This window comes from Alnus glutinosa, chromosome 5 (assembly GCF_958979055.1).
Source record: "Alnus glutinosa chromosome 5, dhAlnGlut1.1, whole genome shotgun sequence".
Lineage (NCBI taxonomy): Eukaryota > Viridiplantae > Streptophyta > Magnoliopsida > Fagales > Betulaceae > Alnus > Alnus glutinosa.
In genome coordinates, this window is record NC_084890.1 from 1775509 (window position 1) to 1803385 (window position 27877).

At 34.5% G+C, this 27877-nt stretch overlaps 4 protein-coding genes across 6 annotated transcripts; 2 read left to right on the plus strand and 2 right to left on the minus strand.

The window, feature by feature from the left end:
• Nucleotides 1-3861: 3861 nt before the first annotated feature.
• On the minus strand, nucleotides 3862-5649 carry LOC133867774 (uncharacterized). Of its 3 annotated transcripts, none has more exons than XM_062304534.1 (2): nucleotides 5494-5649; nucleotides 3862-4722 (listed from the first exon to the last, which is right to left on the minus strand). In XM_062304534.1, the coding sequence occupies exons 1-2, from the start codon at nucleotides 5632-5634 to the stop codon at nucleotides 4039-4041; spliced, it is 825 nt and encodes a 274-aa protein (XP_062160518.1). In that variant the 5' UTR covers nucleotides 5635-5649; the 3' UTR covers nucleotides 3862-4038. The 3 variants fall into 3 exon arrangements, with proteins under 3 accessions (XP_062160518.1, XP_062160520.1, XP_062160519.1); XM_062304536.1 differs by lacking the exon at nucleotides 5494-5649 and adding an exon at nucleotides 4827-5208; XM_062304535.1 differs by lacking the exon at nucleotides 5494-5649 and adding an exon at nucleotides 4831-5207.
• Nucleotides 5650-9594: 3945 nt separating this feature from the next.
• Nucleotides 9595-12778, plus strand: LOC133868808 (plastid-lipid-associated protein, chloroplastic-like). The gene is made up of 3 exons (XM_062305824.1): nucleotides 9595-10181; nucleotides 11249-11444; nucleotides 12083-12778. The coding sequence occupies exons 1-3, from the start codon at nucleotides 9718-9720 to the stop codon at nucleotides 12395-12397; spliced, it is 975 nt and encodes a 324-aa protein (XP_062161808.1). The 5' UTR covers nucleotides 9595-9717; the 3' UTR covers nucleotides 12398-12778.
• A 2806-nt stretch (nucleotides 12779-15584) lies between these two features.
• On the plus strand, nucleotides 15585-18377 carry LOC133868376 (plastid-lipid-associated protein, chloroplastic-like). Its single transcript, XM_062305263.1, has 3 exons — nucleotides 15585-16136; nucleotides 17233-17428; nucleotides 17923-18377. Exons 1-3 carry the CDS (start codon nucleotides 15673-15675, stop codon nucleotides 18235-18237), a joined length of 975 nt encoding a protein of 324 aa, XP_062161247.1. The 5' UTR covers nucleotides 15585-15672; the 3' UTR covers nucleotides 18238-18377.
• LOC133868375 (uncharacterized) lies at nucleotides 18305-22999 on the minus strand. Its single transcript, XM_062305262.1, has 6 exons — nucleotides 22440-22999; nucleotides 22162-22311; nucleotides 21938-22057; nucleotides 20498-20542; nucleotides 19487-20031; nucleotides 18305-19211 (listed from the first exon to the last, which is right to left on the minus strand). Exons 1-6 carry the CDS (start codon nucleotides 22930-22932, stop codon nucleotides 18567-18569), a joined length of 1998 nt encoding a protein of 665 aa, XP_062161246.1. The 5' UTR covers nucleotides 22933-22999; the 3' UTR covers nucleotides 18305-18566.
• Between the last annotated feature and the right edge of the window lie 4878 nt (nucleotides 23000-27877).

A 27877-nucleotide genomic window follows, 5' to 3' on the forward strand; every position in this document is an offset into this window, starting at 1 on the left:
CTCAAACTTGAATAAAAATGAGTTCAATTTTTTTGCAGTTATTAAAAACTCTAAACTACTGGGACAAAAAAAAATGCATTTATCCCTTATTATAATAATGATTTACCATTTATTAAGATTGTCCTAGTTTGAGAATAGGCTCCTCTCCATTTTACAGCCAATAACTTATTTGTTATATCTAACAATGAAAATGGTGCTACATCAATTGTTACATATACAACATTAGATCTACAAAATTAGGGGTCCCAATTCATATGTTGGATTCGGGTTGTGTTAATGTATTAGTATAACCCTCAATAGGTCAATCTTAACTAATCCGACCTATTTAATTAAATGAGTCAAATCACAAAAGAGAATCGTATCAAATTCGCAAGCCTTTGTAAAAAATGGAATGTCCTATATAAAATCCAATTTGGAGAGAGGGTTCTGATTCCAGTATAAAGAGGCTGAGAGTACAGCATTTGAGACAGGACTTTGTAGTTTCTTAATCATATTGTAATTGGGCCTATATATGGCCCCCCAATGTACCAAAAAAGTTTTGAGAATCTAGTGAGCAATTCCGCACCAATTATTCTGCAAACTGCAATTATTTATATGCATAAAACATGCCTTCCAAAACTCAAAGTATCCAGTCCAGCCAGGGTCTCTGGCGCATCAGCATCAGAAAAAGAGAAAGAGATCGGCGCAGCAGTGTACTTTTTTTTTTTTTTTTTGGTTTTTATTAAACAGCTGAGGCCACATAATTGGAACAAGGAACAAAAGAGGATTGCCGATGCAAATCGAACACCCTCCCCCACTCGCTCATCCTACAAAAAGAAGCTTTCCCTTCCGTCTGATCCAGATGCCTTGCACGTAACAAGAAAACATCCATGTCAATCTCACTCACTCACTCGCAATCACATTTTTCAATTATGCCCACATTCATCACAAGCTACATACCTTCTCTCTCTCCTGCAGCTCGGAACAAAGCTCGTGCTTATCATGATGCTCACTTTTCACGCACGCACGCACGCATGCATACATGCATTATTAGTTAATGAATGTACAGTCACTTCAGCTCCTGTGGTGGAAGAAGAAGACTTTAAAACCTAATTTGTGCCGCTTATAAGCTTTTGTGGCTACAATTTACTATTTGTGGAAGAATAGAAATGAGATTAGACATGGGGCACTCCATGTTAAAGGATAGAAACCCTTTGAGTTAAACAAGAAATTTAGATGATTTGATTACCATAAATTAATGGATTTGTTAATCCTAATCTAAGGGATATATTTGTATTTGAAATTATTTAAGTCACATGTAAAGTTTTATAAATAGAGTTATAGAGCTAACGTGTAGATGTAGGTCATAGACTGAACCACTTTAATCTCTATGTTTTTATCTCTTTATTTTATTATAAGTTTCTATACTCGAGATTCAGAAGAACAAGTTATTCATCGTATTCTCTGCAGGGAATTAACTCAAAGCTCGGGCTTTTGTCAAAGGAAATTTTCGTTGTACAGATAGCAATATAGCTTTATATATGTTGCCGTTGGGGTATAGATTATATTCAGAGTATTCTGTAGTTTTATTAAAGAGAGGGGGGGTGTCAATTTCTGAGAGGCTTGCATAAACTTGAGCAAGGTAGCAACCTAGCAGGAGCTGTAATTTCGTGACATTTGAGCTGTACGTCGATCTATGGGGGGATTTGAAAACAAAAATGAGACGTAATCTGTGATGATGTGAGGATCGATAATTATTTCCTCTTCAGTGCACTTTAACTTTCCAGTGAGCAAGACCAACAAAAGAAAACAAAAGAGCATCAAACAGGGTTGCAGCTGTAGGGTCCTCATCCTTTCGTCTGGGACTGTAACCCTGGTCTCTCAGATCTATTACCATGCATGTGCCCCAACTGAAGGTCATGTTTTAAAACACAAACACACACACATATATATAGAAAAGAAACCAGTAAGACCAAAACTGAAGGAAAACAAAGAAGATTTCACTCAAACAGGGATGGGAAATTTTCTCCTACTAAGTTAACTTAGGCCGATAATTTTTGACACGGTCTGCGAATTAAATACAAATTCAACATAAAATTAGTGAGTTAAAATTGATGGGTCCACCCGTTTAATTAAACGGATCGGGTTAGTGATGATTTATATAGTCTTATGTCTATGTCTCAATACATAAACATGAATTGTTTCCCCTCAAGATTCAATCAATCTATTAAGTTAACATGTGTTCGAGAACCAAACCCTCCACCTTTAAAGATGAAGGCTTTTTATTCGTTTGAGAGAGGGAGTCATAGGCATATAAAATTTATGATAACTGAACTCTGGACCAAGAAAAAGGTCCCCATATATACCATATCAGAACAAGCCCAGTTAAAAAATTGCAGATCGAGATTCAATAATGAAGGTCTTCTAGGCCGAAGATACTCATCCCAAATAGGCAAACCCTAAATACTCATCCCAAATGGGCTTAACTTCATTTTGGGTAAGGCTAGAGCATTAATGTTCCAAGGCCCAAATCTCTAGTTATGCCTAGTTATCTCGCATCATTCCAAGGAGTAGGAATATGTTAAGCCCAAAGTTTAATGTGAAAGCTCTTGTGCAACAACTTTTTTTTTTTTTTTTTTTTTTTTTTTTTTTTTTTTTTTTTTTTTTTTTTTTTTTTTTAAGTGTATATCAACTTGGCTTTGCAATTCAATCTCTAATTTCAGTTAAATAGTTCAGATGTTAGGTCTTACTTGTTGAAAATGAGTTTAAATTCACGCGGGAAGAAACGTATTAAATTATTTAACAAAAATATTAATTAAAAGACGTATTAGAATATTATTTGAGATTATATTTTCAGTACAATCAACACATTTTATCAATTTTTAAATATATATACAACCATTTTATCTATGTGCATGAATTTATGGCCATTGATATTCGGTGAGTATTCACAGATAATGTTCACTTATGTGATATACATATATAGTGAAATAACCATGTGATACGTGTCATCTTGTCACTTCACTATTACTCATCTATACAAGTTTTTAACAAAAATAGTTCTTGTTATTACTTCTGTCCACCGACTCACTGGTGATAACTCTTGTGATTCTTTCATCGTAAGGTTTTTATATATATATATATATGAAGTCATTTTGACATGTTTTAGGTCTTAAAAACATCAAAAGGGACTTAATTTTCTCCCTTGAAAGATGTAGCAGCGCCTGTCGATTTATACACAAGAAAATAAACAATTCTTTCTTTATGAACATCGAGATTTATCCCTCTAAAATAACTAAGGGCCTCCCTCCCTCAAAATAATTATTGTCAAAAGGATAGTTTGCAAATTGTGGTTTCTACTTTCTTCAACTTGGGCCTCCTTATTGGCAAATAAAACCTAAACTAGGGTCTAGGGCTAAGGCAACAAAACAAGACCATGTCAATTTTGTTTTTGTTTTTTAATGTTTGGTTTTGTGGTTTTCTTAGAGCGGGTATTTTTGACCCAATTTGCGTATTCAGATGCAAAATCAATGGGCAAAAATTGAAACGTCTGACACGTTTAATTACATAGATTAGGTTAGAGTTGATATATATAGTCTTCTACACATATCTTGACATGATCCGAATCCGACGCCCAACATTTAAGACTAACAATTTTTTACATGACCTACGAACACTATTCAAATCCAACACGAAATTAACGAATTATAATTAAAAGGCTGACCTGTTTAATTAAATTGATCATATTAAAATTGGCTTATAAAATTTTATATCCTTATCTCGATACGATACAAACCCAACACACAATCACAAATTGAATTGCTTATCCTAATATTTCCCTTCCACTCTGAGCACATTCCAAGAGTCAAAGAGCCATTAAGAAAATAGAAATGAATATGACATTTTTCACGTAAATAACGATAAGTAACAACAAATTCATCAAATTCAGGTTCCACAGAATTATATATAGACCTATTGAATTCCTTTAAAAAAAAAAAAAAAAAAAATCTTCCCAATAAAGACACTCACAGGGATCACGAGGCACTGTGGCCTATGATCTCAGAAGATGTCAAGGATCTCGAGAATCGAACGGTTGCAGAGGGGACAAGAGCCTCGATTCAACCACAGCTCCCTCGAACACACCCTGCAAAAAGTGTGCCCACATGGGATGAACGCTGCCCCTTTCTTCCGCAACATGCACACGCAGCACACCGAATCAATGCCCAGCTCCCCGGGTCCTTTCTCTTTCTCGATCGCCTCCCCCCGATCTCCACCGTCCGCTGTTTCCTCAAGCAGCCTCATCAACGACACCCTCAACGGTGTTCCCGGTGCGGTTCCAGTACCCATCCGGTTATTACCCATGGGTTCTGCAGCCATTCCCTCCGGTTCATCCGATGCCCGGTCCGGTTCGTACGATGCCCGGAAGTGTCGCTCCGCCGCCAAAGCCGCCGCCAAGTTCATACCCGAGCCCGCCTGAACCGGTTCCGTACAATCCGGGTCCGAATTTATCTCCGGCGGAGCCTGACCCACATAGACCACCTGCTCTCGTTGACTTTCTTCGTCTTCGTCGTCGCCTCTCAATGTGGTGGCTCGGAATCCCCAGTTGGCCCCGCAACAGCCCATCCCCTTCAATCCCAGCCGTTCCTTCAGACTCCTCCGCCTCCTCGCTCCATCCAAGCCGTCCATTTCCTCCCTCAGAAAACACAGAATCGTTCTCGTCTCTCTTTCTCTTATCACCGATTCCTGCAACACCACACCGAGTTGACTCATTTTCACGCAAACCCAGAAGCCAAAAAAAGGAATAAAAACACACAGAAAGGTTTTCGTGAGTGGATTATTAATAAGACCTACAGGTTTGGATCAGAGTGAGTGAATTGAAGGTCGGGTTGTCGACAGAAATCCCGTGAGCTTCATGGACCAGCAAAACCCCACCTCCAAGTTTTAACTCACAGAATCGAAAGTGACAATACCATACAGGGAGCAATGGGGTCCAAAGAAAACAGTATTTGGCATAGTTGAGAGGTTAATAAATACTGGGTCTGGGTCTGTGAGGTCATGATTTTGAAAGTCTTAGAAGGGAAAAGAACAAAATAGAAGGAGAAGAAGAGAACAAAAGGGAGAGAATTGGGTACTTTCCAGTTTCCAGAATTTCTTCTCTTCTTTCTTCTCGGTTGTCTTAAACTTAGAGCAAGAGAAGCAAATTCTTTTCTTACTTTTTTGTCAACTTTAAATTTTAATATTAAAGAAGTACTATAAGTAGCTTTGTAGCTTTCGTTCCGTGTAGAAGCTGTTCGCCGGCCTCTAAAACGAAGTCAAAAACCATTGAAGCCGGCGCGTGAACCTAGGTTTTGCCATGTGGCATTTCTCATTTTGAACAAGTAGATAGAATCATATTACAGTACGACCAAACAATTTTTTTTTCCCCCATTTTTGGTCGGCTATTACCTAACATTGGCTAACAATATTATTAGATGATGCAAGTATAGTGTATCTATTTCTAATGTTCAGGCTCACCGGAGTCTTTAGGTGGGTGTTTGGTTTTAGTTCCAATCTGTGATGGGATCTGTACGTAAATGGTTTTTTGATGTTTGAAAGTTGAAGTTTTAAGAACCCATTCCCATGGAAGAAGTTGAATAATGCTATTTTCTCTTTCATGAATCAATAAACGAAACCAGCTGGCCGAATTTTTTTCTCCTTATCCGGACGAGTGCGATTTTTCTTCAAGAGGAATATTTTTGAACACTTTGTCTTTGTGTACACACTTGGTTTTCATTTTTTCTTTATTATCAAAAAATAAATAAATAAAAAAAATCTGCTGCATGGGCACGCTTTGACAAAGTGTTTAAATGGACATGACCTAAAGAAAAGGGAAACGTTAGAATTACAATAAGAATTCACATGTGTAGACTTCACTCTAATGTGTTTTGGAATTGTGCACTTGGTGTGCATGCATCATATCCATAAAGAAAAACCCTTCGGTTGGAGTGGAGACAGCCAATCTCCACCATTGTGAACGGACATGTGGTTATCAAAATTAAACCGCCCTCATTGGAGGGCAAATACAAGGTCAGAGGTAGGGCTAAAATCCGCCAATAGGAGATGGTGCTCAGCCCGACATGAAAGTTAATCCATTTTTTTGTCTATATATATATATCAAAGTAAGACTAATTTCAAATATGTTCCAATTTTTTTTTTTTTTTTTTTTCATTAGAGGTGCATTGTTAATACAATTAATTGCGTGTCAAAATACTGATTGTGAAATGTGGCTGCAAGGAAAATAAGAAAAAAACAACAAAAGAGTTTGTCATAACGTGCCAACGAAGAATAACTCTAATGCTTAAGTTAATAAACAATCTTGAAAATGAGAATGGAGGCTAAAAAAAGATGAAAGATCATCCTTATCGGGTTCTTGTAGCTTTTTTCGTATTTTTTTATTTTATTTTTTTTAAAAAAGAAAAGCATAATACCTTCTAACCGCTTACCACATGTCATTTTCCTATTGGCACATCTTTGGACCCCGGCAATTAAATATTCCACGTTTCCCTCACATCCCCGTACCTCATGGCACTCATGCCGAGAATCAAGTAAACTGTTATTTGAGAATTTAAATTCGGCGTGGTTCAATAATTTTAGTTAAAAATCACATTTTTCTATTTCAAGTTCTCACTTTTTCAAAGCACTTATATTTTACTCTCTATCTAAACTATTTACTTTAATTATTACGTTTAAATATTATTTCTTTTTCAAAACACATCCATTTCAAAGTCACGAGCATATCTTATAAAGAATAAAAAGTGTTTGTTTTTTTTTTACATTTGGTAAGTGACAGTTCTCTAATAAAAAAATTGCTTTCATTTTTTATGTTCTTTTCCCTTCAAACGAAAGTTAACCCACTGATTGCGCCAAAAAATGAGAAATTAATTTGCTTTATTATGTTCATTTTTTATGTTCTTTCAATTCTCAATCTGATAGGGAAAATGATTAATTAACAAACAGTAATTATTGATTGGAGAACGTGATTTATAATCTAATGGGTCTCAAACTTTCTCTTTTCACTCGGTATCACAATTAACATACTGGACCCTCTTTCTGGTACTGGATTCAATTGTAAATAAAGTAGGCATGTTATCATCATCATACTCATCCTACCATGCATGATTAAAGGCTCTTCTTAATTCAAGTTATGTCGATCATGACAATCTAAAAGTCAATTTTTCTACTGGGAATCATGTTATTATACCCTGTTAATATCTTTTTTGGGGTCAATGCATGATTGGCACTGGTTGTTCTATGGTCTCCAACCAATAATAAAGACTTTTATGTTGACACCAACCACACAATATATATATGTGGTTCCCAAAAGTCATCCAAATCTGCAATTTTTCCAATTTTTTTTAAAATAATTTTTCAGATTTTGATTAGCTTTGTCTGTTCTCGAGCTGGACTTGGTTAGTATTTCATAGCTCAAATCTAAACTCATCATTAGGTTTGGTACAAACAAATAAACAATGCCTCAATGCAATAGTAACTATTCCCCCCCCCCTCTTTTTTTAATAATTATGCTAAAAACCACACTTTATCTTATCATGCTGACATAATATTGTAACAGTACCAATTATCTTACTCTACGTATGTCAACAGAATGAGATACGTAGAGTAAGATAATGATGAGATAAAAATTACTCAATAAAAGTTGAGATCTTCGTAATATATAGAATTATGAAGTGTAAAATTTATGTTAGAAAGTAATATTGTTAGAAATTACATTTTTATCTCACCACGATCTCATCATGCTCACGTGATAGTGTCAATTTGCCATTAGATCTCACTTGTAGTTCTATTTCTCTATATTTATGTTGCATTCAGTATTGTTTTTTTTTTTTTTTTTTTTTTTTTTGTTGTGCTGCTTTTCTGTCATTGCCATACTATCTTATCTATGAAAGAAAAGGGTCTTATATATTGAGTATATACTTGGCAAAATTAAGTTATATAAGTGATTATATGAACCTAAAAGTGACTAATTATTGTAGGGTATAAAGCAATTATTATTACTTCTTAATCCTAACAAATGATATTATAGCTAATCTAATATAAAAATCTGCAATTTATTGAGAGGCAAATGCTAGAAAAATGACAAGATGAACCTAAAAGGGCGAAACATAAAAATTTATACATAGTTTGGGTTCAAATGCATATAATTTAGAGATATGTGATCCTTTAATGATCGTAGCTAACGCTATAATATAAATTCAAATGAGTGTTACATCCTATAATATAAGTTTTATTAAGAAATTTTTCTTACAAATTAACTAGGTCGATCGGAAGAAATTCAATCTATTAAACCGGCATGTATTCAAAATTCAATAGTGACTTATTATAAATTAAAAAGTGATTTTAAAAGCCACGTTATTTTTACAATGGCACAAAAAAAAAACATGGTATGACGTTTTGAATTACTCTAATATACACTAAAGAGTATATGGACTTAGGCAAGTTGGACTTGAGATATTTTGTGAAATTTGTGGAAACCAACAGAAAGTTTAGGATTTTATTTTATTTTAAGATTTTTTAAAAAATAAAATAAAATTCTACCAAGCTCTGTTTGTTCACTTGCTTGATAGCCGACGAGGCTTGGAATTTAGCTTAATTTTAAAAAGAAAAAAAAATAAAAAAAATAATATGTAGCATCACTCAACCGCGAGGGCTGCCGTGGCCACAAAGCAACGAACATAACCGAAAGACAGATACGGACAAGAAGGCAGTGATCGGAAATCCTACAAAATGGAGGATTCTAGAGTTTGTTCGAATGCAATAAAATGTCCACCTCAAATGACCTTCCTTTGGCTTTCTTTTTCTCCAAGACAAAATCATTCACAATCCGCCAACTTGGTAAATGGTAATCCACTTGTCAAAAGGACGTAGAACAATTAGTGTCCCAACTCCAAGTGATCCGAGCAGCCATCTCTCTTTTCCTCCGAGACACAAATGAATGAATGACAAATCTTTCATCGTTTAGAAAGATCACCACTCGTGCGACAAAATTGTCATTTGACTAATGCACAAATATATATGTACAAGTTTGATATAAAGGCTTAAAAATATGATTAGGGCCGGCGGAATAAATTTTTAAATCTAACACAATAAATTTAGATAAGACATTTTATATATATATATATATATATATTTATTTTTTCTTTTTCTCGAATGACTTACATAATTCAGTTTTGTTATTATATTTTGTATTAAGCTACATAATAATATTTAGAGTTTAATTTATTTTATTTTAAAAATTATTTTAATAGACAACTTAATCTTAGTTTCAAGTTTATATAAAATTATGAGTTTAGTAACTGTTTTAAAGGTATAATTAATGTAACCTTCTATTCTATTTTTTTCTTTTCTTAATATCTTGAAATTTAATTTGTTGTATTTATTTTTTATAATAATTGAGGCCCTAATTAAATAGCACTAATTTTTTTGTCATAATTTTTTACCATAATTAAAGCCTTAATTACGTAGACTTTAATATTTTTTTAATAATAAAAAAATAATTATATAATTACTAATTTTTAATTCATCAGGTAAGTCCCTCGCATTTATTTGTCCAAATACTCTCAAATTCGAAAAGAATAATCGTCGACATCCTAATCCCACACTCGCTACTTGCTCCTCTGTTTTTCGTCTTGTGTTCACAAATCTCTCTGTTTTCTGCCTACCAAAACAAGAAACCACAACAAAATGGCTTCTATTTCTCACTTGAACCAATTCCCATGCAAGACTCTGTCAGTAACCCAATTCACTTCCAAGCCAGCAATTTTCGCGCCGAATTCGGTCAAAATCGGCACGAAACAAATTGGGAAATCTTGGAGTCGGGCCGGGGAATTCGTCCGGGAGCGACCGAGTTTCCGGTTCCGGGCGGTGAACGATGACGAGTGGGGCCCGGATAAGGAGGAGGATCCATCGGCGGCTGCGGCTGCGGCTGCGGTTGCGGTGGGGGAGGAGGTGAAGCCTGCGGAGCCGAGCGAGATTGATAGGCTGAAGAAGGCGCTGGTGGACTCGTTTTTCGGGACGGATCGGGGGCTGAAAGCGACGAGCGAGACGAGAGCAGGGATCGTGGCGCTCATCACGCAGCTGGAGGCGAAGAATCCGACGCCGGCGCCGACTGAGGCCTTGTCTCTTCTCAATGGCAAATGGATTCTCGCGTAAGTTTATTGTTTTCTTTGCTAAGAACATGAATGGTTAAAAAATTACGTTTTTAAAAAAAGTACGATTTGATAAAATTGTCTTTTTAAATCTCTGGCAAAGAGATGTTTTTTTTAAAGTTTTGAATTTTAAAGGTTAAAAGTCAAACACTTAACTGCGTTTTTAAAAATTATTTTTTTAAATCGAACATTTTAAAATGAGTATTTTTAAATAACATTTTTTAAAATCGTAAGCTCAAATTACCCTTACAACACTATCACTTTTTATAATTTTGTTTAAAAATTCCCACTTTTATCTTGCAATATCGTATAATCGTAAGGCCAAACCTAACCTTGGTAGGAACACGTCATAGGCTTATTGGGTTATGGTGGTGTACCCATGAAGGGTTTTAAAATAACTATTAATAAATTAAATTCGTAATTTTTTATTTGCTTAAGTTTGAAAAACTGGAACAATCATGATTTAACATGAGCATGTACGATGGGGGAATTCTTAATAATTTGAGCTTTTAGGACAACCGTTATTTAACATAAGGTGAGTTTTTGGGTTCATGACCTGACTTTTGGCCATCTTAATGGGGTTCATCATCCACCAAAGGTAAAATCCACAGGACTTGGGTTGGGTGCAAACTTTCTAGCCAAGATCACAATGATCAACCCAAGAATCGTGCATCTTTACTCTCATATTGTGGGTTTTCTTGTCTAACTAAATCATTTAATTGTTCTTAACCAATAGAGGGAAAGAAAAATCTCTCATAATTCTTGGTATTTATGCCTATACCTTTCTTGCTCTCATAGCAATTATATTTCTGACATAGAATATTAATTCAAAGCTTCTTATAGAAATTGATTTGATAAGAAGTAGTTACTTGTTATATTAGCAGATAATATGCTGAGAAATGGGTTGTAGTAGTCCTTGAAAGTTTGAAACAGAGAGGAGATTAAATCCCTAACTACATCATGAAACAGCGTGCTTTGTTTCTTCTGTTAAGTATACTCATGTTCCTTCCTCTAGTACTTGAGGAATAGCATATATGTGGTGACTTTGAACTTTATGTGTGGAGCAGGTACACATCTTTCTCAGGTTTGTTCCCATTGTTGTCGACGGGTTCATTGCCCTTGGTAAAGGTGGAGGAAATATCACAGACAATTGACTCGGAGAATTTGACCGTCCAGAACTCTGTCCAGTTTGCTGGGCCATTGGCTACAACTTCAATTAGTACCAATGCCAAGTTTGAAGCCCAAAGTCCAAAGCTTGTGCAGGTATGTTTACTTTCCTTTTTATTTTTAGTAAGGTTAGTCTTTACACTCATTTATCATATCAATCTTATAACGGTTGACGTTACATGTTTTAAGTGGCCAACACTTTTAATTTTGTTTTTGTTTTTATATAAGTAGTTGGTATGAGAAGCCATTTAAAACATTTTACGTTAGTTAGTTTGAAATGGGGAATAAAAAATAGCAGTATTTTATACTTTTATACTTTCTCGTCGCTCACTAATTGTGCCTACGAGTTCATAAACCCAAAGCTTTGAATTACTTCTTGCATTTAGGAAACAGATCTTCCAGTTCATTTTATTACATTGTTTTTTCACATTTTGTTGGACAATTATGCAATTTCTTTTACAAGAACTGGACACTCTCACTTGAGAGGATCCAAATACTTGCATTTAAGGTTCTAATCTCTGCAGTGAACCGTGAATCAAAGGATGTGAAACAAAATTATATTCCACCTGTTCATCTTCCAAATACCTTCTGCAGTCAAACATTCTGTTTTCTCATGCCTTCTTCCTTAAATTGATTCAAACAACACATCTTAGGTCCTATCATACATTAGACAATTTTGAAGCTTTGGATTCTGCTCTAAATTAGTCCTCTCCTTTTTTTTTTCATCATCTTAGATAAAGTTGGATGAAGGTATAATTGGGACTCCCCAATTAACTGACTCGATAGTGATGCCAGAAAATGTGGAATTTTTGGGACAAAAGGTTGACCTCACACCCTTCAAGGGCTTAATTACCTCTGCTCAAGAGACAGCTTCATCCATTGCGAAGACCATTTCCAGCCAACCACCAGTGAAGTTCCCTATCTCAAACGGTAATGCTGAATCATGGCTACTTACCACATACCTTGATGAAGAACTTCGAATTTCAAGGGGAGATGCTGGCAGCGTGTTCGTGCTCATCAAGGAAGGCAGCCCCCTCTTAACGCCCTGAGCAAACTCATATATTCTTATTAGCATTCTACTTCACCAAATATATATATATATATATATTAGTAGACCTATGGTGATGTTAGAGGATAAAAGCAGCAGCTCACCTCTCCTTAAAACTAGCCTGAAAATCAGCAACGGAGCTCTACAATTTCTGCTGACCAGCCACCTTACAGCAGCAACTACATTGCAGTTTAGAAGCCTATAGCTCACACTCTCTCCTGGATTCCTGTTGATCCCCTATGCTCCATGTCTCCCGGATCATTAGCTCTTTCCTCTTTTGGATTTCATGTATTTCATCATGTTTTTCGGTATTGTAAACCTAGTACTTACTTACCTTAAAACCTTTGTACGTGTTGCTCTATAAATAAAAGACAATTCACTAGTTTTGGCTATGCAACCAAACCAGTTCTTCTCCTAAATCTTTTAGGTGATAAATCCAAGAAACTGGATCTGTAGTACTTCTGTATTGTTAGAGATGAAAGAATAACCATGAAACCTAACGCGTGTGCGCGTGGTTTGATTCTGTGTTGGTTTCTTAGCCGTGAATAACAATTGTTTCTTTTTTTAGGAACAAACACTTCGAACATAATTACAACAACAAAAGGAAAATGCAGGCATAACTAAATTAACAACCACCCTAAGTGCTAGTACTGCACGTAGCTTCGAGCCAATTGTTTCCCAAAAGTAAGAGACTCAATGAAACACTACCGCATATCCCTCACCATATACTAAGCAATATTGAGATAGAGAGGGAATTCAAGCACAAGAAAGAGAGCAACCGGACAACACGTGACTGTGTAAATTGGAGTTGCACTCGAATGTAGCCTCTTTCCTACCATAAGCACAAGTGTAGCAGCAAAAACAACCATCATAAACACGACAGAAACGAACAATGTAGTTAGTCCCAACACTAGCTTCAACGGAAGAGATCTCCTGAAATCTTTTTCGTCCCTTTTTTTATGTCATGATGGAGAGGAACAATACCACATAAGTTAGGGAAAAGCAGAGCAATAATGTGTCCGAGGTTGTGGAAAGTGCGAAAAATGGAGTTTCGTTGAGGAGCAATGGTTGGCCTGTTTTTGAGTTGCAACTGCCGATGTGGTGTAGGCACAAGTAAAAGCAACGGTTGCTATTAGGACAACAACAATGGTGCAGGCCTTTGTTGTTTGATCTATCCATTTTCGGCTAGCCTTCATGCCTTATATTAACTCAGCAATTATTATTAAAAATAAAAAAAATAAAATAAAAATCCTATTTTATATAAGATGGGCTATTACAATTATGTGCCCAAAAGATATAGAAGTGCAGCTGCAATATGGCCCAGCCCAAGATTCCATAAGGCCGTTTTCTCTTTCTTCAAACAAGATTCTAAATGGGCTTGAACTTTAAAATGTTTTTATGCACGTGGCTCAGCTTATTTTGGTGTTCCTGTTTTCTTGCTTTCCCTAGGCCCGGCCCAAGCATAATATTCTATTAAATTACCAAGTCAGAACAATATAATTAATAAATGATTAATAATTACAACAAAATGAGCACACTGTTTGTAAAATTTATAAATTTCTTGTGCTAGCGGCCTGCGTTGACTGCACTTTCTAACAATATTTTAATACATTTCTTTTGTAATGCAATATAATTATTAATAATAAACAAAATGAACAAAGTTGCACGTCATATTTGGTCAACCAAAATGCAATATACACTAAACATCTTTTTCATTATTATTTTATTTTTCATTATTGGTCTCATGGCAAGCTGGACTTGAGATATTTTGTGAAATTTGTGGAATTAGAATCCTACAAAATGGAAGATTCTAGAGTTTTAATTTGTTTGAATGCAATAAAAAAAATTGTCCACCTCATATGACCTTCCACGTGTCAAAAAAAATATGTACAACAATTAGTGTCCAAGTGATCTGAGAACCCATGTGTCTTCTCCTCCAAGACACAAATCCGTCATCGTTTAGAAAGATCAACACTTGTGGGACAAAATTGTCATTTGACTAATGCACAAATAGATATTTAACAAGTTTTATATAAAGGCTTTAAAATATGACCATAATCAAATACTGAAAGTATATGTTGAAACAAAGGCCCTAATCTAAAATCATCATTATGATTATTAATAGGAAGTGAATTTAACCATTCATTGAACTTCAATTAATAAAACATATAATATGATTAAAATAAGTCAAGAAAATTCTTGAGATATTATAATTATTATTATAATTTTTTATAAACTGATGTAAAAGTTCATATGATATTAACACATTATATGACCTGACAATTTAGGTTGGACTACACATATTCAAATCTTTGGATTTAAGTGGATTCGGATATTTAGTAATTTTGCTTACAACAAATGTAAAAGAATAATTATGGAACTCATATGTTCAATCAAATGAGTGGATTGCTTGAACATGTTCGAGCATTGAATCCCATCGAAACTTTCTCATATTTATGCTCAGTTTGTTTGGTCGTAAATTTTTTTTGAAAAATATTCTCTATTTTTCTGTATTTGGTGCAACCAACAATTATGGTTAATGGAAATTATTTTTCAGTTTGACCGTAAAAGTCTCTTTAATTTTTGAAAAATAATTTATGGTTTTGAAAACCGTAAATCGTTTTATGGATTTAAATTCTTTATTCTTGCACGCATGTTTGTGGGAATCCGTCATCGCCGAGCATTGGAGTATGTTGGTAGCTCGAATTTACCCTCAAAGATCCCAAAATTTTGGTATCCGATCATCAAATTCAGTGGAAGTAGCCGGAATCATGCCAGCCAGTGAAATCTTGTCACTGATGATTTTTTGTAAGAGCCAAACGCCAAAATATATTTTTAAATAAATCATTTTTTCTGAAAAATAATTTCATTAAAAATATTTTATGACGAAAAACATTTTATATCGAAACAAACGGAGTATTAGTACTTTCAAATAACAAAATTGCTGGAATATTTAGGTTTGTTTGGGTGTTTAATTTTTTTTGTATTATATTTTACTATTTTTTACTATATTTAAAATTGTGGATACCGAAAAAATTTATTTTTTAAAATTATATTTAAATGGTTTAAAGAACCATACCCAAGCATTACCCAAAAATGCCCTCAATGTGTGAATGCGGCAACACTACTCAAAACAATTTGAAACGAATATCCGAACTACACGTGGAATTAACAATTCACTATACTCCAATACTCAGTTCTTCCTCCTCTGTTTTTAGTCCTGCGTTCACAAATCTCTCTGTTTTCTGCCTTACCAAAACAAGAAACCAGAACGAAATGGCTTCTATTTCTCACTTGAACCAATTCCCATGCAAGACCCTCTCAGTAAACCAATCAAAAACCCAATTTACTTCCAAGCCAGCAATTTCCGCGCCGAATTCGGTCAAAATCGGCCCGAAACGAATTGGGAAATCTTGGATTCGGGCCGGGGAATTCATCCGGGAGCGACGGAGTTTCCGGGTCCGGGCGGTGAACGATGACGAGTGGGGCCCGGATAAGGAGGAGGGTCCATATGCGGCGGCGGTTGCGGTGGTGGAGGAGGCGAAGCCGGCGGAGCCTAGCGAGATTGATAGGCTGAAGAAGGCGCTGGTGGACTCGTTCTACGGGACGGATCGGGGGCTGAAAGCGACGAGCGAGACCAGAGCAGAGATCGTGGAGCTCATCACGCAGCTGGAGGCGAAGAATCCGACGCCGGCGCCGACTGAGGCCTTGTCTCTTCTCAATGGCAAATGGATTCTCGCGTAAGTTTATTGTTTTGTTTGCTAAGAACATGTTAATTAGGAAACGAAGAAAAATTAGAATTGAAAACTCTTAATCTTATTGATTGAACCTTATGCTTGGTTGAGTTGGTTTTTTATGAGCAAAGGGGGAAACTTGTTGATGGTATTGAGTATTATATTATAGCTTTTTGGTCATAATCTTGTTGTTAAAGGTGTTGAACCCTGTGAAGGGTTTTAGAATAACGATCAATAAATTAAATTCATAATTTCTTATTAGCTTAAGCTTTGAAATGCATGGTCGACCAAATTAAAATTGTGTAATTCTTTTTTTTTTTAATATGTCCACACAAGACGGGGGAAGAGGGAGATTTGAACTAAAGACCTCCGCTCCACGAGGCATGGTCCCCGGCCGATTGAGTTGGACAAATTGTGCAATTAATTAAAGGCATTATAGCATACATCAATATAGACATGAAAATATATGGAGTTTTCATAAGACGTCCATATATACTACAACCATTCAGTGTGGAAAAGACTTCTTGTGTGTACTTGTAGTGGTAGAAGAACAAGACACAAATATAATGCACGCTGCTTTGTACTCTGTTGTATTTTTTTTTTTTTTTGTTAGTTTGGCCATTTTAGTGGGATTCGTCATCCACCAAAGGTAAAATCCACAGGACTTGGGTTGGGTGCAAACTTTCTAGCCAAGATCACAATGATCAACACAAGAATCGTGCATCTTTACTCTCATATCGTGGGTTTTCTTGTCTAACTAACTCATTTATTTGTTCTTAACCAAAAGAGGGAAAGAAAAATCTCTCATAATTCTTGGTATTTATGTCTTTGCCTTTCTTGCTCTCATAGCAATTTTATTTCTGACATAGAATATTAATTCAAAGATTCTTATAGAAATTGATTTGGCATGAAGTAGTTTCTTGTTATATTATCATATAATCTGCTGAGAAATGGGTTGTAGTAGTCCTTGGAAGTTTGAAACAGAGAGGAGATTTAAATCCCTAACTTTTTTGTTTCTTCTGTTAAGTATACTCATGTTCCTTCCTCTAGTACTTGGGGAATAGCTTATATGTGGTGACTTTGAACTTTATGTGTGGAGCAGGTACACATCTTTTGCAGGTTTGTTCCCATTGTTGTCGAGGGGTTCATTGCCCTTAGTAAAGGTGGAGGAAATATCACAGACAATTGACTCGGAGAATTTTACCGTCCAGAACTCTGTCCAATTTGCTGGGCCATTGGCTACAACTTCAATTAGTACCAATGCCAAGTTTGAAGTCCGAAGTCCAAAGCGTGTGCAGGTTTGTTTACGTTTTCTTTTTTATTTTGAGTAATGCAACTCTTCACACTCATTTATCATACCAAACTTACAACGGCTGACGTTGCATGTTTTAAGTGGCTAACACTTTTATATGGGAAGCCATTTAAAACAATTAATGTCAATTGATATGAAATGGGCATAAAGAATAGCATTATTCTTTACTTTTATACTTTCTTGTCACTCACTAATTGTGCCTACAAGTTCAGAAACCCAGAGCTTTGAATTACTTCTTGCATTTAGGGTTCTAATTTCTGCAAAGAACCATGAACCAAAGGATGCGAAACGAAATTATATTCCACCTGTTCATTTTCCAAATACCTTCTGTAGTCAAACATTTTGTTTTTCATGCCCTCTTCCTTAAATTGATTCAAACAACACATCTAGATCCTATCACACATTAGACAATTTTGAAGCTTTGGATTCTGCTCTAAATTAGTCCTTCCCCCCCCCCCCCCTTTTTTTTTTTTCTTCCAGATAAAGTTTGATGAAGGTATAATTGGGACTCCCCAATTAACTGACTCGATAGTGATACCAGAAAATGTGGAATTTCTTGGACAAAAGATTGACCTCACACCCTTCAAGGGCTTAATCACCTCTGTTCAAGAGACAGCTTCATCCGTTGTGAAGACCATTTCCAGCCAACCGCCAGTGAAGTTCTCTATCTCAAACAGCAAAGCTGAATCATGGTTACTTACCACATACCTTGATGAAGAAATTCGAATTTCAAGGGGAGATGCTGGCAGCGTGTTCGTGCTCATCAGGGAAGGCAGCTCCCTCTTAACGCCCTGAGCAAACTTATATTCTTATTAGCATTCTACTTCACCAAATACAGTATATATATGTGGTAGACCTATGGTGATAAATCCAAGAAACTGGATCTGTAGTAGTTCTGTATTGTTAAGAGATGATAGAGTAGCTGTGAAACCTAATGTGTGTGCGTGGTTTGATTCTGTGCTGGTTTCTTAGCTGTGAATAACAATAGTTTCTTTTTTAGGAACAAACATGCACTTTGGACATAGTTACAACAACAAAAGGAAAATGCACACTGAAGAAAAAAAAAACACACACACACACACACACACACATTGTAGGCATAACTAAATTAACCACCCTAAGTGCTAGTACTGCTCGGAGCTCCGAAACAATCGTTTCCCAAAAGGAAGACATTCAATGAAACTCTGCCGCATATCCTTCATCGTATACCAAGCAATATTGAGATAGAGAGGAAATTCAAGCACAAGAAAGAGAGCAACTGGGCAACAAGCGACAGTGTAAATTGGAGTTGCAGCAGAATGTAGCCTCTTCCCTACCATAAGCACAAGCGTAGAAGCGAAAGCAACCATCATAGACGCAACGGCAAGGAATAATGTAGTTAGTCCCAACACCAGCTTCAATGGAAGAGATCTCCTGAAATCTTTTTCATCCATTTCTGATGTCATGATGGAGAGGAACAATACCACAGAAGTCAGGGAGAAGCAGAGCGATAATGTGTCAGAGGTTGTGAAAGTGCGAAATGGAGTTTCGTTGAGGAGCAATGGTTGGCCCGTTTTTGAGTTGGAACCCCCGGGGGTAGTGTACGCACAGGTAAAAGCAATGGTGGCTATTAGGACAGCAACAATAGTGCAGGCCTTTGTTGTTTGATCTATCCATTTTCGGCCATCCTCCATCAGTTTCTTATGTTCGCTGGTGAACAATTTATGAGCAATTTGATTATTGTTATTAAGGTGGTTGATGAAATGTGGAGGCACACTTTTCCGAATTCGCTGCATTAATTCATAGAAAACTAATTAGATTCTTATGCAAAAGGGTGTCAAAAAGTTCGCCCTACATCTCAAGTACTTATGCCCTGAACAAATTATGAGTAAGGAGAGTTGTTAGAATACAGTAGAAATGAATAAATTTTCAATTTCTATCAGCTTCATCGATCAAGACCTTTCTAAACCGTCTTGACCATATATTCTTCCCAAGTTTCTAAATGATCAATTAGTTGATGAATGGAAGGAAATTAACCAAAAATGAAAGCACAATAAGGACCGACCTCAAACCATTGCATCTCTGACTGCATGCGAAGGGCTTCCCCAGGCCTGTCCCTCAGCTGACGCTCTCTCAAGTATGCAGCTTGATGCAAAATGCTGTCACCATCGCAGTTGAACCTCCTCCTAAGCCTTTTTGTCGGAGCGGGCCATTTTTGGAGAAGATCCAAGATTTTCTGCCTTCGATATCTCACTGCAACATGAAATATGTTCTCATCTCGCTCATTTATGGCCTCAATTGCCTCAGGATACTTGGTCAGAATCATGTCTACAATCTCTATGATCCCATTCCTTGCGGCTGAAAGTAGTGGAGACTCCAAAGATGAGATAGTGATGAGTGGAGGCATGTCCTCCGGTTTATCTGTTCCTTTGACTTGATCATCATGATCCATGTCCTTACGAAACGAAGAGAGATCAGGAGGTTTGTCCCCAAGGTTTGTACCCATGCATGTCTCGTACTGATCAGGAGCTTCTAGAAGTAGTCCAGCAAGCTTTACCGCTCTCTTCTGCAGCTTTTTTTTGTCCCAGAGCGTACTAATGTCTGGAAATCCTTTTAACAGTCCACGATCGAGAGCAAGATATATAAGATATATATGTTGATTAATTAGCTTTCCACAAGAATCAAATATCAGATCCACCAGATCCTGTATAGTGGTCAGATTAAGATAGCTAGGTACACGGCCAGCCCAAGCAAGTGGAATTCAGGTTGCCTAGACACCTATCTGACTATATATCCGAGCGCCCCCTTACACAAGGTTATTGATGTGATTTTTAGAATTATCATTAGATCAAAATTCAATAATAATTTATTATAAATACAATGATAATTTTAAAAATCACATAAATTTTGAGAGGATGCAAGGAATATATGTATGAGTATTCTTTCTAGCATTACTCAAAGCAAATATAGATTTAATATTGATTTATGTATAATGGTGGTTATAATTAGCATTTTATACATTTATGCCGGGGTGTAAGTTTTGATGTGCAGAAGTGAGTAGCAATAGTGAACATACTTTGAGCTATGCACCTCCAAAGAGCAGAGTATGTTGTTGAAATTGCTGCAAGTAGTGTAACTTACATGATTAGAGAAATTTAAAACTATCTAGAAGATCGAGAAGCAGAATTCGTTTAATAAAAAGAAGAGCACTATCAATACAAATAAGAAGAGGAGCAGAATTAGTTCAATATAAATCCCATATTTGACGGGGTAGAGATTGTGAAGGCATTGCATGAGTGCTAAATCTTACTTAATTGTGCACGTATTTTATTATGTAGGCATTGCATGAGTGCTAAATCAGTAAATCTTAATTGTACGCGTACTATGTAGAATTAGCTTTTATAAGTCATGTCAAGAAACTTTAACTCTAAGTTAAATAGAGTGCAGGTGTAGCTAGCAGTTTTTTAGGTCATGAAAATAGTATCAAAACCAACCTAATAATGTCATTTGACATTGAGGCACCATCGTGCGACGTAATCCTTAACAAAGACTTTGGCCAGTTCTTTCGAGTATAACATTGATGTGACTAACAATTTCCTAATTAATAGCATCAGTTATTAGAAATATTTAGGGAAAACTTCATGACAAAACCCCCATTAATTTTCACTCGATTTAAAACTACTCCTTCAAACTTTAAAAACTTTCAATTTCACTCCTCAAATTTTTAATTTGATGCAATGCTCTCCATACATTAGGATTTGACATTAAATCATATGGCAAAAAGGGTGAAATGACCTTTATGCTCAAGAAACTTTTATAAATTTTTAAATTTACCCTTAATTTCAAATTATTATTATTATTTTACAAAAAAAAAAAAAAAAAGTTGACCCAACGTGGGTCATGTTAGAACCACAATTGGGTCACCTTGTGACCCAGTGTGGGTCAAAGGACCCGCCTTAGGTCACCTTGTGGCCCATGGGTCAACCCATTTTTTTTATTATTAAATGAAAAAAAAGTGAGGATATTTTAGTAATTTTTTAGGCATCCGTGTTATGATTTAACAGAAAATTCTAACGAAATTGGGACATTGCAACAAATTCAAAGATTGATGAATGAAATTGAGAGTTTTTGAACTTTGAAAAATTGTTTCAAATCGAGTAAAAGTTAATGAGAGTTTTGTGAAATTTCTCCAAATATTTATAAAAGAGAAACTTTATTGTATTGATACTTAATCTTGAATATTTGATATGGGATGTCTTGCTTGTGATAGGATGTTTGTTAATTTTTTTGTAATTTTCAGAATTTTCTAGAATATGGTTTTATTTTTCTTTAGCACTTTGAGGAGTTTTCTGGTCAAATTAGGTTAATTTCTAGTTCGTATATGTATATATATGGATAATTTTACTAAGAAATTAAGGTTTTAGCTAATATACTAATGGTAATTATTTCGTAAATATTTCTAATCACATTTAGCTAACATACATAATAGGAGCAAAGTTTCCCCCGTATCAGTTACCTTGGCCAGTACTACTGTCAACCCAAAGGCAGAATTTTCGGGGGCAACTCCTGCCACAGCCAACCTCCGGAGTTTCATCATGTTTGCCATCCCCATTGTCATCGACATTAACTGGAAGGCCTGCATTGAAAATGCAAGTTCAGTTAATTGGCCACGTACGACGTGATATGCAAATTAGTTGTTGAGTCTAGCTAGCTAGTAACATATGTTGTCAGATCACATACAATGGAAGAGAAGCCACTCCCATTTGGTCAAAGGGCATCCACTCTGGAAAACAAATGGCATGTTAGCTAGCAGCTGAAGACATGTCATGCCACTTTGATCCCTCGCAGATTGAAGCGATGGGTAGATTTGCAGTAAATGCAGAGCTGTACCTGTAATGGGGAGAGAGAGAGAGAGAGAGAGAGAGAGAGAGAGAGAGAGAGAGATAAGAGAGAATTTTTGAGATTTAAGAAATTTGATTCTATTGTTCAGCTTTAAGTGAAAGAGAGACAAAGTCTACCAAAGTATCTGCTGCAGACAGCTATATGAATAATGGAGGTCGCGCCTTTCCTGATGTGATTCTTCATGGTGCCACGTTCCATGGCTTTCCCAGCTAAAAAAGAGACCATTTTTATCTGATCTGATGCAGCGGCCCTAAACAAAGGAGTTTCACCTCTCTTATTTTTAACATCAAGAAGATCTTTGTCATGTCTCAGTAAGAATTCTGCCATGGGAACGTTTCCAACTACAGCCGCCTCATGAAGTACTGTATCTCCACGATTATTTGTCACCCGAATCCCGGTCGGTATAATTTCTTGCAACTTACGGACCAAGTCCACACGGCCACTGTGCACTGCAATATGCACTGCAGTGTCCCCGGCGACTGTAATAGGAGAATCCGCGGTTCCGGTTTTTAAGCAAATTTCCTCCAACCTTTTCCAGTCTTTCTCCATGGCTGCTTGATAATGCTTCGACATTCTTGAAACACCCGAAGCTTCACAGTCTTTCTCCATGGCTGCTTGACAATGCTTCGACGTTCTTGCAACAACCTCTCTCTCTCTCTCTCAAGCTATGAGAGCAATCATGCATGCTTTGTTCCATAGAATTCTCGCAGTTTAAAGAAAGTTAATGGTATCTACTTTGCTTAGTTGAGTAGCAAAGGTAAGCAATTACAACCAGAAAGAAAAAGTTTTATGCTGCATTTTTTCACGAAGACAATTAAAAAGTGAAGCTTACACACTAATGTGGCACTGCCATTTAGAAAAAGAAAGCGCTAGCCGCCGGGCTGATCGACGTCTTGCAGAGAAAGAAAGCTTACCTTGCGTGTAGGAATAATGTTGACGAAGCTTTGAATGTTAAGTACCTTTTAAAAGTGCAGTTAAGCGTTTGGCAAAATTATAGTTTGGTCTTTAAAATTTTTGGCTAGTTTTTAAAATTATGTGTTTTTAAAAAAATACTATCTTTCCTGCGATTTGAAAAAGTAGCTTTCTGCGTTCAAATCGTAATTTTTTAAAAGCGCAATTTTCAAACTGTTCATTTTTTGCGATTTAGTTTAAAATCACACTTTTTGTCTACTAAATCGCAATTCCAAACATACCCTTAGTTAAGCTGGTAATTAAGTTAGATAGTCAAGTAGTTAACTTACATTTAGGCTCTTTTGTTTCAGCCTAAAATTATTTCTAAAAAATATATTTTGTATTTTCTGGTGTTTGGTAGGACGGAAAATAATAGTTAACTGGAAACATTTTTGATTTGACTGATTTTTTTTTTTTTTTAATTTCCGTAAAATTAATGGTTTCCTTTTTTCTTATTTTTTTTTAACCGTAAGCCATTTTTTGAGTTTGTGTTTCTCATTCTCAAATTGCCGGACCTCAAATTTTTAGGTTCATTTTTTTATGTTGTGAATAAAAATTGATTTTTGTAGGTTAATATGATGGAATTAATATATTAAAAATATTTGTTTTATAAATTCCACGTATAAGATTAACATGTATTTTAATAACATGTATTTCTCACGTGTTTTTTTAATAACATTAATAAAAGAACATGTGATTCTCATATGTTTAAAGGACATATGTCACTCTTATATGTGGATTGTATGTCATTTCTTACAAACCAGTTTGTAAGAAATTTCTATCCCACGCGCAAATGCCAATTTTTTTTTTTTTGAAAAATCATTTCCTTGGAGCTAGCATGCACTTACGTACATTTTGTTTGATAGTTGTATTCTTGTAAATGATAGCATTCATTTTGGACTCTCTCTCTCTCTCTCTAGACATTGTATGATTAGTTTCAATCATTAAATAAGATTATTAGGGATGTAAACGAAGCAAAACTACCCGTGAGCTCGCTCAGGCTCGGCTCGATAAGGTTTGGCTCGTGCGTGACTCGGTTATTAAATGAGTTATTCGTGGACATGAATACTTGATTATTAAACGATACATACCCGTATAAAACCTAGCTCGCTCGTTTAAAGTTCGCGAACATACTCATAAAAAGGCTTGGCTCGCGTATTAGCTCGACTCGTATATATTTATTAATATACATATCTATTAATAAATATATGCATATATATTGATATTTAGTATATCACTTATTAATTAACAATAATTAATTATTGTTATACAATATTTAATTATTAGTTATATCTATAAGTATCTATATAATATATAATTTAAAGATAAAAAATAATTAAGATGATTATATATTATATGATCTAAGAGACTAAGACTTTAAGTCTAATAATTAAGTATCTAATTTTTGTTGAATTAACAATAAATTGTTAATCGTATGATTTAATAAAAATATTGATATTTAATCATATTATTCAAATTATCATATCATATATAATGACAATGTAATTGATATAATTCCAAATCAACTGATTAGCATTAAAATCAATAATTTGTTTCTTATAATCACAAATTAAGTATAATCCTAATAATTCATATTATTAGATTATATGATCATTTGTATTATAACTAGAATTTATATGAAATACATATGATCTAACAATTTATATGATATTAAGTCTTAGGTGACATGGTACATTATATCTTTATTATATAATGTAATAATCATATCAACAATTCTTATTTTGTATCATTGTATAATTAAGTGTGATCTAAGTTCTAACAATGTACCATGATCTAACAACAATAGGTGATGTGATCTAACAATTCATTTGATTAAATTTAAGCATGATTTAACAATTTATATGATATTAAATCTCATGTCATGTGGCATAGTGTATAATGTAATAATCATATCAACAATACTTATTTTGTATTATTGTATAATTAAGTGTAATCTAAGTTCTAACAATGTACTATGATGTAACAACAATAGGTAATATGACCTAACAATTCATTTGATTTAATTTGAGTACAATCTAACAATTTATATGATATTAAATCTTATGTCATATAGCACAATGTATAAAGTAATAATCATATCAATAATACTTATTTTGTATCATTGTATAATTAAGTGTGATCTAAGTTCTAACAATGTACTATGATGTAACAACAATATGTGATATGATCTAACAATTCATTTGATTTAATTTAAGTACAATCTAACAATTTATATGATATTAAATCTTATGTCATATGGCACAATGTATAATGTAATAATTATATCAACAATACTTATTTTGTATCATTGTATAATTAAGTGTGATATAAGTTTTAACAATGTACTATGATCTAACAACAATAGGTGATATGATGTATATTTATTATAGAATATAATAATCCTATGGTTCTATCTCTAATGTATCTTAATTATAATGATAATGATTATCTAGTTATATTATGTCATATAAATGTTATTATTAGATACTAAGGAAATTAGGATAAAGAATTAAGTATAATTCATAATTTTCATATCATATGATCATAATTCATAACTATATATAATTAAAAATTAAGTTATAACAATAAATTATTATAGTCACATAATGACATAGTCACATAACTACATAAGTCATAACTCATAAGTATACTATTCACACCAAGTAACTAATATAAATTATAATGATTAAGTATCTAGTACAATTCACATTGGCGCCCGTGACGGTTTCTTCCCGGCGCTGGTTTTCGTTTTGGTGTTATGTTAGGTTTTTCTTTGTTGTTTCTGTTTACAGTCTATCTTTGTAATGGTTAAATGTTACTGGACTATTTGTTGGCTTAGTAGCTAGATTGGCCCTATTTTCTTTGTTTAGTTTGTGCTTAATTGTAAAGAGTGTCCCAAACGATGTTTTTGTAATATTTGTGTATTGTTTAGGCAGCTGTTTCAAGTCAGATTTGTTTCTAGCTTAGAGTGTAGGTTGGTCTTGTACCTTTATTATCTGCAATTGCCTTTGAGTCTTTTTCAGCAATATATGGTAGCACATGCTATCTGTTAAAAACAAAAAGTATCTAATTACTTAGATAATTTTGATACATACTTTATACTTTTAGCTTAAGTATAAAATAATGATTAAGTATGATTATTATTATTATTATTATTATTATTATTATTATTATTATTATTATTATTATTATTATTAATGTACTAGTTTAAATATAATTAATAATTTGTAGGCTTTTACTCGTGAGGCTATGAATTAATGAATTATGATTAAGTGTAATTTGTATAAATGTGTAATTAGTAATTATGGATTTATGATTAACATCTAACAAATTAACTAATTAAGTATAAATGTATAATTATATCAGTATGACAATATGTAACTTATAAGTTTTAAGTTAGAATTAATTATTTTTAAGTATAAATAATAATTTCTTTAAAATTTTTAAGTATAAATAATAATTTCTTTAAAATCTTTAATTAGCTTATAAATATAGGCTTATACTTCTAAAAAAAAAAAATTTGACTAAATATAGGCTTATAATTTATAAAGTTATAAGTTATTGCTATTACTGCATAAATGAGAAAACGGTGCATAGAGAGTTAGTAGAATTTTGTTTATTTTTTTTTAAAAAACTTTGAATCATCATAGTAACTAATTAAAGATCATCGTTAGATTAGTTTGTTAATCAATTTTCATCATATTAACTAATTAAAGATCATAATTAGGTGTTAGACTAGTTTGTTAATCAATTTTAGTCGTTGGATGGCTAATGTGCATTCTAGCTGTAGAGCACGACTGACACTAAAATTTATTTTGTGTTTTGAATGCATGCTATTCATCAGATTCAACGACTATTATTGAACCATCCAATAGTTAATTGATATCAATGCCTAAGATTTGTCTGATTCGCTCTGCTGTACCTAATCAAACACAAGTTGCGTGTACAGGATTTTATCCAGTTTGGACTGGCGTGCGTGACGTGCGTCACTGGCAGAGTTTATTTTTATTTTTATTTTAATAAGTGTCACTCGCAGAGGAGCAACATGGATTTTGAGCCTTTTCTTGTTTTCCAAATTCCAAGTTGCAGCATGGGCGCATGGCTTTTCATGTTGAATAATGATTCACTACCACCTAAATATACAACTTTCCACCACCTTGTCTATGTGGCAAGGTGGTCCCCCACTACTTTTTGAGTTTTTTTATTTTTTAAAAATAAATTAAAGTGGGGGACCACCTTGCCACATAGACAAGGTGGTGGAAAGTTGTATATTTAGGTGGTAGTGAATCATTACTCTTTCATGTTACCGAGGAGGGCTAGGAGGTGAGTCAGACGATTTGAGAGTTTCAAAAATTTTGCTCGACCGTAGGATCGTGTTATCCATGAATCGTGGCCGTTTGTAATGCTAAATATGGAAAACAGCTGTAATGCAATATTTTGAAAGCAATATTATATTGTGTGTGAATCGGTCATGAGATCACTATCATTAATATGATTCGACGGCTTAAACTCAACCAAACAATTGATGATTATATTCAACGGTCAAGATAACATTTAGTATAAATGTTTGCTACATTAGCATGTAAGAAATTTTTTCTTCAAA